Source organism: Columba livia, chromosome 1, assembly GCF_036013475.1.
Source record: "Columba livia isolate bColLiv1 breed racing homer chromosome 1, bColLiv1.pat.W.v2, whole genome shotgun sequence".
Lineage (NCBI taxonomy): Eukaryota > Metazoa > Chordata > Aves > Columbiformes > Columbidae > Columba > Columba livia.
This window is the reverse complement of record NC_088602.1, coordinates 129705811-129719067: the sequence shown is the minus strand read 5'-3', so window position 1 is coordinate 129719067 and position 13257 is coordinate 129705811. Positions and strand designations below refer to the sequence as shown.

At 40.4% G+C, this 13257-nt stretch overlaps 1 protein-coding gene across 6 annotated transcripts in view; it reads left to right on the top strand.

The window, feature by feature from the left end:
- CRACR2A (calcium release activated channel regulator 2A) overlaps window positions 1–13257 on the top strand; it is a 65720-nt gene that overhangs the window by 15321 nt on the left and 37142 nt on the right. For 5 of the 6 annotated variants that reach the window (XM_065029149.1, XM_065029173.1, XM_021297612.2 and 2 more), the window contains 3 exons: window positions 3076–3187; window positions 11307–11475; window positions 13035–13181. In XM_065029149.1, coding sequence (XP_064885221.1) covers window positions 3076–3187; window positions 11307–11475; window positions 13035–13181 — 428 coding nt within the window. The remainder of the gene's footprint in view (window positions 1–3075; window positions 3188–11306; window positions 11476–13034; window positions 13182–13257) is intronic. The other variant, XM_065029189.1, reaches the window with a different exon arrangement.

Below are 13257 nucleotides of genomic sequence, written 5' to 3'. Positions count from 1 at the left end.
GCAATTCAGAAACCCTGATTCTTTGAAGCTGGCTATGGTTTTCTCAGTGTCCCTTCTTCCTTTCAATTCAGTAGTGGATTAACAGAGATTTACTTGGACACCAGTTGACAGTAACATATGATGTTTTCTAATGGATTTGTTACCCATTATTTTAATAATATAGAAAATAATGATGTACTGGACAACTGTACATTAGACATATATTGTTACAGTTATTCATTATGCTTGATTCAAATGTCTAGTTAACTAGAATCCCTGTATTGCAAACATGAGTTTGAAATCAGTATAATTGATTTTGATGGCACTTTTCATGATGTTCACTCCCTATAGCAAAGACATAAATCAATAAAGTAAATCAGTTTTTTCCTTACAAGGTACCAAGTGTTGATGACTTTTGCATCCTGTTGTTTGTTAGTTCATTACTACTTACCATTAACAAAGCATTCCTTCAAATCCAGAATGCTAACATTAAGCTTTTAAATCTTAATCATGTGATATGAGGCATGCCTTTCTACAGAGTGCTGAGTATCTAAAAAGTGCTGAATATTTAAAATCCAACTTCAGTAGAACAGATCTTCCAAACAAAGTTTTCTGGTATGTCTAAAATATAGTAATTATATAAAAGATTTAATCCTTCCTGATTATGTCATGCTGAGATTATGTTAATACTGGTTGTTCTGAATTTTTCATTCAGTTTCAAAATATCAAATATTCTCCATTTTCAAACAAAAACGGTTTTCTGAAATTGCAAGTTTCTGAAACTTGAAATCACAGCTTTGCACTTTGGGCCTTGAGTTTATAATGAATAATGAGAATTAGTATTGTAAAATGTTTTGGTTTAATACACATAGCAGAATTTGGTTCAGATCTTGCTCTTAGCTATCTGACCTCTGTCTTTATTTAGCAGAGTAAAAGCATGTTATTTTCAGATAAGTAAGCATAGACATCATGAACGCACAGAGCACACTGAGTGACAATGCAGATAATTTCTTTTTAAGCTCCAGTGGTATCTTTGGATATGTGTTTTTTGATTGTTTTATTATTTTTAGGAGCCTCGTATCAAAAAGATCTGTTTTTTTACAGTAAGCCCCAAATGAGCAAATAAACAGTTATGAGACCAATGATAACATTTAGTTTTCCTAACCAAAAAAACAACCAACCAACCAACCAACCAAACACAAAAAAACCCACAATTTTTTTGAAGAATAAAAGCAAGAGGTTGGGAAAACATTGGCTTAATCTCAGTAACAATGGTAAGTGTGGCCTCAGTTCATCAAAGTCAGTAAATTATCCTTGGGGAATTCTGGTACATTTTTCAAAATCTATTTTTCTCATATTTTTTCAAGAAAATGCAAGTAACTTTGATGTTTTCTACTGCAAAATTCCTGTAGTTTGCTTCAGAATATGAACCCTGCAATATGGCTCTCCAGATGTAGTTGGCAAAGCATGTATTTATCAGGTAGTTTTGTAGCAAGACCCACAAACAGTTGTATAGGAATAGCAGGTGAGTCTATGTTTATGATATGGTCAGAAGGGGACAGCCAGTTCTCAAGAAACACTACTTCAGCAGGTCCAAAAGATCTGGCAGTAGAAGCACAGTTTCTGCTTTTGTAAGTGTAGGCTGTAAGAATTTTACAAGACAAGCTAATTTTAAGAAGTTTCCTTTTAAAATCAAACGCTTTGAGAAGATGGGTGTGTTTAAATGAGAAACTGATAATAAGTCAGGTGTATCACTGATGACATAACTCATACTGAATGTACATCAGTTTTCCTTAGTTTTTTTGGAAGCAGGCAACAATGCACAATTAATTCTGCTCAGAAAGCAGGGGACTTGGGGGGCGCTTGAGGACTCTTCCAGATAGTTCTGTGCTTTAGGAGCTCCATTCCTTTCCCTTCTCAAGATCACCTTGGAATTCCTTTTAAACGCTCTTCTCTTCAATTCATACAGGTTTATAATTTACACCTTAAAACCTTCACTGCAGCCAGGGAAGTCCTGATTAATGCCCTTATCCAATTCTTACCTTGACTACATGCCTGATATATTGAGTATTCGTTTCTGTTGTTCATGGGTTGTGGGAGAGACTTCTTTTGGCCTTAAATCCCTTCCCCATGGTGGAAGAGATTTGCACTTTTGTTCTGATGAACTTTATCAACCTATTAGCTTGCAATTTTAATATGTTGTATACACGGTAGGAGTTCAGGGAAGGGATTAAAATATAAACTAATAAAGCCGTGTATATTTATATTGCTTCCCAAGCTGAGGAAAGGTTTCAGTCTTCCTAGTGCTGTCTCCCAGTGGAAATCCTTGCTATTATAGTTTGTCACTCCTCTCCTGTTTCTGGGAGGTTCTGTCTATACTGTTAAAAGAATTACAGTAAAACCATTAGGGCCAGATTTAAGGACTTTTTTTTTTTTTTCTTTTATGCCTGTCTTTAGATTCTCAGGAAAAATTAAGTGATTTTGTGGTGCTAGTTTCATGAAGTTTTGTCACTTTTGGTGTACATACTGCATTTCAGAAGTAGACAGTCATGAACTACGTTTAACTCACTACAGGAGCAGCATGTTTGCTCCTTGGAGCATGCAGCTTACTTAGCTTTGTTTATTTATTTATTTATTTATTTATTTATACATTTTAAAGCAGCTTCAATTAGAACAGTATAGCCGCTAGAATGTTCTTGTTTAGACAGGCTCTTGCTCGACTGCATGACATAGAAGGAACTAGCCATACAGTTTGGCTGGCAGGTTTGTCCAGATGCATGATAATCAAGGCATTTCACCAGGATGCTGAGACTCCACCTCAAATTCTACCTCTTCTCTGTATGATTGGAAGCTGCGTCACAAGAGATTGTTCTCATTGTTCAGTTGTAAAGGGTTCATAAAGGCAAATAATGAAGTCATAAAAGCATATCTCCCTCAGCTGATGTTGTTTTACCCTATGATGTATTTGAATTTTCACTCTGGGAAACAAAAGGACCTATCCTTCTGTATTGTGGATGTTCTGCAGAATTTAGTTTTCATCTCTACTAGTACTTCCTGTAGTACTGTGTAAATTTGCTGCATGTCTTGTCATTTCAGAGACTGCATCCTCAGTTACCTCTTAGCCTGGAAGAGCTTGAAAAAGTTTTTGTTACATTGGATGCTGATGGCAATGGCTCACTTACCCCAAAGGAGTTCACCACAGGATTCAGTGAGTATGGAAAGCATGTCTGCTGTATAGACCATTATTAATGTTCTGTACTTTCCACATCAATAAAGAAGCATTTTACCTTAACTGTACACTTAAGGATGCGCACGGGGAGCCAGACTGTTCCCTAGATGTAGCAGATATACGTAACAGCTGAAGATGTGGTCAAATTACGTCTATAGACAAAGGGCTCCAGAGTCTTTCTCTGCTGTGTAAATGACAAGCCATAGCACAATATGAGACATACAATGTAACTGTCTGAATTACACCTGTTTTAAGGTGTGGTGTAGATCTGTGAACAAATTTTGTAACAAATTTTGTTTTCCGTTGGGGAAAATATATCTTACGTTTTATATCATACTAGGTCACAAGACCTAAGAGATAATTAACTTTATCTCTAAGACTAATGTCAGATGATGTTGAAAATGTGTTAATACAACTGTCCTTACAGCTGTGGGAATGCTTTCTACAACAAATTAATTCTTCAAATTATGTTACTTTATTTCAAAACAAAACAGGATGAGACAATTATTATTACTGCATGATGGGAGATTGTAAGTTCTTTGTAACTCCCTGCTTTGCAACAGCACTCTTACTGTCATGTTCCCTGTGTTTGTGAAAGAGTTGTTTTCTCCCCAGCTGTTTTCAATGAGGTGACAATGTTAGTGAGACTGTTTGGTTATTTACGCAGAATCAATTTTGTACCTGAATTTTAGCTCTGCTGACTATAAGCATCAATTTAAGCTTTTTCTCTGGAAAATGGAATCTCTTCTATGTGTGAATTGTAATATAAATTTCCATTTAAATACTATGTATAGGCCCAGCAAATGGCACCTTCATTTTTGTTTGCATATCATCAATCATTTTGAAATTTTAATTCTCTTACGTCCTACCTCTCCCATCTTAGAGCTAGGTCGAGAATCTTAATAAAGACTATGCTTTAATCTGCAAATTGCTGTCATTTAAAAATGAAATAATGTATTACTGCCTTACTCTTTGCAGGTAGATTATACATATTTCTTAGTTAAATGAAGATTATTTTCATAAGTAATCCCTGGAAAAGCAAAATTTTCTGTGAAGGTAACAGCTCCAGAGCCTGGGGGGTCCTCCTGCCCAGCTGGAGCACAGTCTAGAGACCCAGGTGGATGTGGTTGCTGCTTTGCTGTTTGCAGGGTCAACTTGTAGTGAAGTTAAACATGTATCCCAGAGACACCCACACATGCACACACACAGATACATGAAGAACATGGATACGGCAGGCTACACATGCTGCCACAGACAAGGCACTGCCTTCCAAAGCACCTGTGTATAGGATTCACATCAAAAGGGAAGGGAGGTGAAGGGGAGAAAACCAGGCACAGCAGAGAGAAACTTGGGGGGTGGCATGGCAACATTTGGTGGATGGGGTGCTAGCGATGTCCCTCGGTCTGCACGCTCAGTGGAGGTAGGGGATCAAGAGCTGTGTGGCAGCAAAAACACAAGGCTTATTGATGTGTTAGAAACCATGGAAGCACCTGAGAATGGTCATGTAGGATTTAGGGCTCTTCCCCCCAGAAAGGTGACGGGATCAATAGCCCAACCGAAGTGCATCTATACCAATGCACACAGCATGGGCAACAAACAGGAGAAGCAGCAGAAAAACTATGATATAGTTGCCACCACAGAAACATGGAGGGGCAACTTGTACAACTGCAATAGATTGCTATAAGCTTTTCAGAAGGGATAGGCAAAAAAGGAGAGAAGGTGGGATTATGGGAGTGTTTATGGGTAAGAATCAGGGGGAAGGCCAACAAGGCAAGGTATCCTGTTGGGAGTCTGTTACAGACCACCCAACCAGGATAAAGAGGCAGATGAAATATTCTACAAGCAGTTGGGAGAAGTGTTACGATCACTAGCCCTTGTTCTCCTGGGGAACTTCAGCTTACCAAATGTCTGGTGGAAATAAAACGTGGCAGAGAGGAAACAGTTTAGGAGGCTCCTGGAGTGTGTGGAAGACAACTTCCTGACACAGCTGGTCAGTGAGCCGACAAGGGGAAGTGCCCCACTGGACCCATTATTTGTGAACAGAGAAGGACTTCTGGGTGATTTGACGGTGGAGGCCATCTTGGGCATAGCAATCATGAAATGATAGAGTTTTCAGTTCTTGGAGGAACATCAGCAGAACTGCTATCTCGTACTTCTGGAGGGCAGACTTTGACCTCTTCAGGAAACTGGTTGACAGAATCCCTTGGAAGGCAGTCCTGAAGGGCAAAGGAGCCCTGGAAGGCTGGCTGCTCTTTGAGAAGGAAATCTTAGCAGCGCAGGAGCAAGTCGTCCCCATGTGCTGGAAAGTGAGCTGGCAGGGAAGAAGACTGACCTGGCTGAACAGAGCTTTGGCTGGAACTCAGGAATAAAAGGAGGCAGTCCACTCAGGAGGACTACAAGGATGCTGTGAAGTTATGCAGGGAGAAAATTAGAAGGGCCAAAGCCCAACTAGAGCTGAATCTGACTACTGCAGTAAAAGGCAAAAAAAAAGTTTCAGTAAACACATTCACAACAAAAGGAGGTCTAAGGAGAATCTCCACCCTCTAGTGGTTGCGATAGGAAACACAGTGACAGAGGATGAGGGAAAAGCTGAGGTACTCACTGCCTTCTATGCCTCAGTCTTTAATAGTAAGACCAGTTGTGCTTTAGGTACCCAGCCCCCTGAGCCAGAAGACAGGGATGGGGAACAAAATGAAGCCCCAGTAATCCAAGAGGAAATGGTTAGCGACCTGCTACACCACTTAGATGTGCACAAGTCTATGGGGCCACATGGGATCCATCCAAGTGTTCTGAGGGAGCTGGCAGAGGTCCTCACCAAGCCACTTTCCATCATTTATCAGCAGTCCTATCTAACTACGGAGGTACCAGTTGACTGGAAGTTGGCAAATGTGATGCTCACCTACAACAAGGGCCAGGAGAAGGATTCAGGTAATTACAGGCCTGTCAGTCTGACCTTGGTGGCAGGGAAGGTCATGGAGTAGATCATCCTGAGTGCCATCACATGGCACATAGAGACGACCAAGCAATCAGATCCAGTCAGCATGGGTTTATGAAAGGCAGGTCCTGCTTGACCAAACTGATCTCCTTCCATGACAAGGAGACCTGCTAAGCAGATGAGGGAAAGGCTGTGGATGTTGTCTACTTAGATCAGTTTGTCTACTTAGACTTCAGGAACACAAGAGGTTCCACTTAAATTTGAGAAGAAACTTCTTCTCGGTAAGGGTAACAGAACACTGCAACAGGCTGCCCGGGGGGGTTGTGGAGTCTCTGACTCTGGAGACATTCAAAACCTGCCTGGACATTTTCCTGTGTGACCTCATCTAAGTGTTCCTGCTCCTACAGGGGGATTGGACTAGATGATCTTTCAAGGTGCCTTCCAATCCCTAACGTTCTGTGATTCTTTGGTTCTGTGATTATTCATGTGGCAATTTCACTTCCGCATCCTCACTGTACAACTACTGTAATTCTTCCTTTCTTTTTATGGATGTAGCTGTTTGTTTTAGTATTCTTTGCAGGTCTCAGTATTTTTGACTCTCTTATCTACATGTATAATTTTTATCTCTAGTTCTAAGATAGTTTCAAGCATCATCTGTTTGTTAATTTACTTGAACCCTTCAGACCAGTTGAGTTCAGTAATATCTATTCTTGCATAGCTTCATGTTTAATTTAAACTGAATGAACTAATTTATAAATCCATGGTTATTTCTAATAATCAATTCTTTATGGTGTTCTCAACACTTACTAGAGCAAATACAAGGTAACATCATGTGTTGTTGGCTAGTGAAAAATTGTTGAGAAAGTCTCATGACTTCCATGAAAGTCTCTCATGACTATGGTGTGATGTCAAAAGCCAGAAATATATGAATCACAGAACCATAGAATAGTTGCAGTTAGAAGGGACCTCTGGAGGTTGTCAGGTCCAAAGTGCCTGCTCATGCAGGGCCACCTCAAGCCAGTTGCCCAGGGCTACATCCAGATGGCTTCTGAATATCTCCAAGGGGTTAGACTCCACAACCTCCCTGGGCAACCTGTGGCAGTATTGGTTACTCTCAGTAGAAAAGTGTTTGCTGATATTGAGATGGAATCTCCTGTGTTTCAGTTTGTGCCCATTGCCTCTTGTCCTGTCACTAGGCACCACTGCAAAAAAAGCCTGGCTCTGTCCTCTTTGCGCTCTCCCTTCACATATAAATAAATGTACATTGATTATATTCCTGAGCCTTCTCTTTTCTAGGCTAAACAGTCCCAGCCCTCTCAGGTCTTCCTCACATGAGAGATTCTCTAGTCCCTTAATCATCTTCCTGGCCCTTTGTTACATTCTCTCTAGTATGTCCATGTATCTCTTGTACTGAGGATCTCAGAATTGGAAACAGAACTCCAGGTGTGGTCTCCCCAGCACTGAATAAAGAGGAAGGATCAATATCCTCAACCTGCTGCCTATACTCTGTCTAATGCAGCTGAAGATACTGTTAGTCTTCTTTGCAGCAAGGGCACATTCCTGTGTTCTGTTCAATTTGGTGCCAGCCAGGATGCCCAGGTCCTTTTCTGCCAAGCCGCATTCCAGCTGGGTGGCCCTCGGCATATATAGATGCATGGGATTGTGTCCAGGTACACTTGCCCTTGTTGAACTTAATGATATTCCTGTCAGCCCATTTCTCCAGACTGTTGAGGTCCCTCTGGATTGCCACACAACCCTCTGGTGTATCAGCCACTCCTCCCAGTTCGGTGTTGTCTGCAACCTTGCTGAGGGTGCACTCTGCCCCGTCATTCAGGTCGTTAATGCAGGTGTTACACTGGACTGGACCCAGTATTGATCCCTGGGGTACATGATAGCCACTGACCCTCAACTAGACTTTACACCACTGATCGCTGCCTTCCGGGCAGAGCCATTCAGCCACTTTTCAATCCACCTCACTGAATGCTTATCCAACCTATACATCAACAGTTTCTCCATATGGATCTTGTTGGAAGTCTTACTGAAGTCTAGGTAGACAATATTCACTGCTCTCATCTACCAGGCCAGTCACTTCATCACAGAAGTTTATCAAGTTTGTCAAGCATGACTTCCCCTTGGTGAATCCATGCTGAGTACTCCCAATGATTTTCTCATCCTTAATGTGTCTGTAAATGATTTCCAGGATTAGGTGCTCCATCACCTTCCCAGGGATCAAGGTTAGGCTGACTAGCCTGTGGTTCCCAGGGTCCTCTTTCTTGCTCTTCTTGAAGACTGAGGTGATGTTTGCTTTCATCCAGTCTTCTGACACTTCTCCCAGTCACCATGATTGATCTAAGATTACCAAGAGTGGTCTCTCAGTGACATCTGCCAGCTCCCTCAGCACTCCTGGGTGTATCCCATCAGGGCTCATGGACATATACATGTCCAGTTTACTTAAGTATTTCCTGACCTGACTGGTCCTCTTCCATGAAGTGTACGTCTTCCTTGTGTTCGGCCCCAACTCAGCTGGGGTGAGGGCAAAGGTTAACTTTTGAATACTCTGCGAGATAACTTGAAGTGACAACAATCACCCAAGAGGTTCAATTAAATCACGAACTTACTAGCCACCACTCAGTAGGATTACAGTGAATAGTGGCATGGCAAAAGTTGATAACTATATCATAAAACTTAGCAAGACTTTAACTACAACAGCTGCAAGATATTACTCTTATGTGCCCAGAATAAAATTAGAAAGACAGAGAGAGTGGAAAAAGAGAGAGATAGATTAAAATATCAGAAGAAAAGGTAAGATCTCAACACTCCTTTGTTCTCTGTCTTGGTGGTGGGTGCAAAACTTCATTAGTGCTGTGAAGCACACACACACATACACATACACACACACACAAAACCACATAACAGACCGACTCCAAAGTGTTTCAAGTGAGGAAGTTTTACAACCCAGTCCATTTGCATGCAAGATAGGAGAGGAACGGCTTGTTTCCTCCTTCTGCTCGCTCTTCATGCTAATTAAGAAGATTGTTCCAGAAATGAGTAAACGGTCAAAACATTAGAGGAGTGGTCGCAGTGCTGACCAGAAGTGACTTATTTTGTCCATTAGAGGTAGCTAGTGGTTCATGATTTCTCCTAGCAGTTGTTTGTCCACTAGATGACCCATCTTGGTCATCCCAATTAGGAGAGGCCTTGACAGCAACACTGTTAATTGTCTTTGTCTTAAAAATTTATCCCTCTGTTTCACAGAGACCTTGAAAGAGAAAAGATAGATTGTCTGCCTCCACAGCCACCTATCTTTTCCTGTTCGAAGTTGCAAAAAACAGATGTTTAAGGCATAACATACACCGTTAATGAGTCCTTTGTTTTGGAAAGGATGGGCGGAGTGCTTCAGGGCTGCCGCACTTTGCTGCAATCTTTTTCTTTGCTGTCTGGGACCTGAGATTCCTGCAGGCCTGTCTTGGTAGTAAAGACTGAGGCAAAGAAGGCATTCCATACTTCTGCCTTTTCCATGTCCTGTGTAACCAAGTCCCTCATCTTGTTGAGGGGCACATTTACCCTAGTATTTTTTTGTGTCTCTGATGTACTTACAGAAGCCTTTTTTTTTAAAAAAATTTTTTTTAAACAACCCTGTCTAGATGCAATTCCATTTGGTCTTTAGCTTTCCTAACTTCATCCCTGCATGCCCAGACAATGTTTCTGTATTTCTCCCAGGTTATCCTTCCTTGCTTGCACCCTGTGTGTACTTTCTTTTTATGTTTGAGTTTGGCCAGGAGCTCCTTGTTCATCAATGCAGGCCTCTTGGCATTTTTACCTGGCTTCTTATGTATTGGGATGGAGCTTTCTGGAGCTTGGACAAGATGATTCTTGAATCCAGCTTTCTTGGGCAAGGCCCTGTAGGGCCTTATCCCAAGGCACTCTTCCAAGCAGATATTTGAAGAAAACAAAATCTGGTCTCCTGAAGTTCAGGGTTATGAGCTTACTTTTCATCCTCTTCCCTGTCCTCTGGATACTGAACTCCACCATTTCATCACCATTATATCCAAGGCATTGCTTTGACTTTCACATCCCCAATGAGACCTTCCTTTTTGGTGGGTATGAGTGCACATTGCTTCTTATAGCAAAACACCTCTTCTCATTGGCTCTTCTATCACTTGGAGGAGGAAGTTATCATCAGTGCACTCCAGGAACCTCCTGGTCTGCTTATGTCCTGCTGCATTGTCCCTTCAACAGGTATCGAAGTGGTTGAAGTCCATGATGAGGACCATGGCCTGCAAACATGAGGCTGTTCCTGTCTGTCAGGTGGCCTATATTAGACACTGAGTATACTGTCCCCTTTGCCTGTCCTTTCTTTAATCCTAACCCATCAACTCTCCATCAGCTCAGCTTCTATCCCTACACAGAGCTCCATGCATTTCAGCTGCTCTCTCACATAAATGGCAACTCCCCCTCTTCTCTTATCTTTTTTTTTTTCTATCCTAAAGAGCCTCTTTCCTTCCATTGCAACACTCCAGTCATGAAAGATATCTCACCATGTCTCCCTGATCCAGTCTTTCTATTATTAATAGAAATATCCCAAATAAATGGAAGAAACTGTTGTAGGGGTCCAGACTTAGAGGAATTAAAATGTATGTGAGTCACATGGGGGAAAATAAATGTTAATAAAATGTATCTTTCTATATCCAGTTTATACAGGAATTTGAGGTGTGCTTTTGGTCATGCACTAAAAGGAATGTTAAAATTGGAGGTACATTTTATAAGTAGCAATGCTGTGATTATTTCCGAATCCTAACCTCTATTTAAGTTTATCAAGAAATAAGGCCACAACATTTATAAAGTGCTTGTTGATGCATTTTAAGTCTTTTGTTTATGGAGATCCAAATTTTTTCAGTATATTTGTGAGCTTTGAGGTGAGTGACTTACTGAAGGTTAGACATTAAACTGGGGATAAAGTCATGCGTAGTACTCAGGGATCTTCTTGTCGTGCCTCATTGTTTTGTTGTTTCATTATACTCCCCTTTCTTGTAAAGGAGTATAGGTGTTTCCTCAAAAATTACATTTACTGTTAAATTTGATCTTTTGTATGTTGCTTTTCAGTGACATTGCTTCTTACAGTAAATTCTGAAAATGTTAACATGTGAGATTTCTATTTCCTAGGCCAGTTTCTCTTGGGGCAGATTGCTTTGGATAATGAGGTGATGCAGCAATCAGAAGGTGAAACAGCCTGCTCACTTAAATGCAAAGAGACTGTGAGTGATGACGAGGATGAAGAATTCCAGTTCTCAAATTTAATGGATCGCCTTGGAGCTAAAAAGATTTTGGATGAGTGAGTTTTCACAGCAATAGTAATAGACTCTATGATCTTTTATAATTCAGCTCTGAGTTTGATATTAATGGAATTCAAGATAAATGATGAGAACCAAGGCTGCTCAGTTACACAATGATTCCTTAAAAATTAATTTTCTTGATTGTCAGAGATGATAAAATGCCATTCAACCAAAATATCCAAGAGCAAAGCTATTGTACTCCAGGTATATGAAATGTGTATTTGTGCCACATGAAAGTTATACCATCAACCCACTGATGTACCATGCATTTTGAATATAGATAATTGCTAGCATGTAATCCACATGTGCTACAGATTTTCAACCAAACAATGCATGATGACTGCTTTTTTTTTTTTTTTCACAAGGGCTGTTTTTAAAGTGCACCAGTTAACCATAAGAATGTTTTATCCCCTTTTTCTGCTTTTTCTTCCTGCCAAGCACACTTGCAGTGATTGCTCTTCCAGGACCAGGTTTTGAATAAACACAGAGTGCAAAAACTGCTCTGAGAGCTTCTTGTGTGTTGTTCTGGCGTGCATTGGTCTATCACAATGAATATTCTAGATCAAAAAAAGGCTGGAGCAAAAATGGGAGAGAATCTGGACAGATAGTAGGGATGTTTAAGAATGCATCAGTGATCCTTACCATCAAATAACAGTGCTCATCAGTGCTTCTCTTCACCTGACTGCCTGTTAAGGAAGGAGTATATTGTCAATCATCCTGAAAGACTTTCATAGCGAAGAGGTTTTTACCACCCACTTTTTCTATTCTTATCCTCATTTTGTCCTTTAAATATAGCACTCTTTGTTGGCTAGGTCCAGGCTTACAATATGCATGGAAGAGGATGAGTCAGGAAGAAACAAACAAAAGAAGTTGTTCTGGAGAATTTTGGCAAAGTATTAAAAAAGCCATTATCATTCACAGTAGAACTTTTTTTTTTTTTTTCCCCCAATATCTGTTGAGCAGATCTGAAACAAAACATTCTCTTGGTAAATCTTTAAATAAAAAAATTCAAGATGTCGTGTTCTGATTGTTGTAGCAGTCCCATCATGGAATTGAAAAGGGCTGAAAAAGAAAGAAGACAGTACAAATACAATTTGTTAAATTTTCTGAGTAACTCAGAAGACTGAGGCTCATTCTTTTCTCATGTTTTTTATTAGCTTTCTGTCTGCCCCCCTCCCCACTAGAAATGCGGAAACTTCTTTACTTCAAATAGAAGTGACAGGCTGGTACGGTGTATCTCATCTGTCTTCTTTCTTATCCATTCCTGTTTAGATGAAGTGTCTGACAAGGCACAGACTAAACAAGTAGTTCCTGCGATTCTCTGCAGTCGTGCATGGCCAAATTTTATGATGCTTGATTTTTCTAATAAATGCAATTTCCATCCTTTTCCACCCACCTCATCCTTTTCAAATCGGGCACTGCTTAAGTAGCCCTTGTTTTTAATAAGCCTTGTGACTAGTGGTGCCCTGAAGCCTCCATCCTCTAGAGTGCTGTGAACATTTATAACAGCCTGAGAAATGTTCTCTCTTAAAGAACGCTTTATGACTTTTTCTTTCAGTGAGAGTGATGTGAAGCAGCTTTGGTTGCAGCTGAGAAAAAATGAACCTCATTTGCTTTCTGATTTTGAAGAGCTCCTGGTCAGAATTTTTTCCCAGCTCCAAGAAGCAGATAATGAAAAAAATGAGATGGAATGTACTCTAAAAAAGTTAGTACTTCTCTTTCTTGGACTGTTTGTGTAGTTTTACAACTATCTTACCTACTATTTGAACTTTTGAACAAGT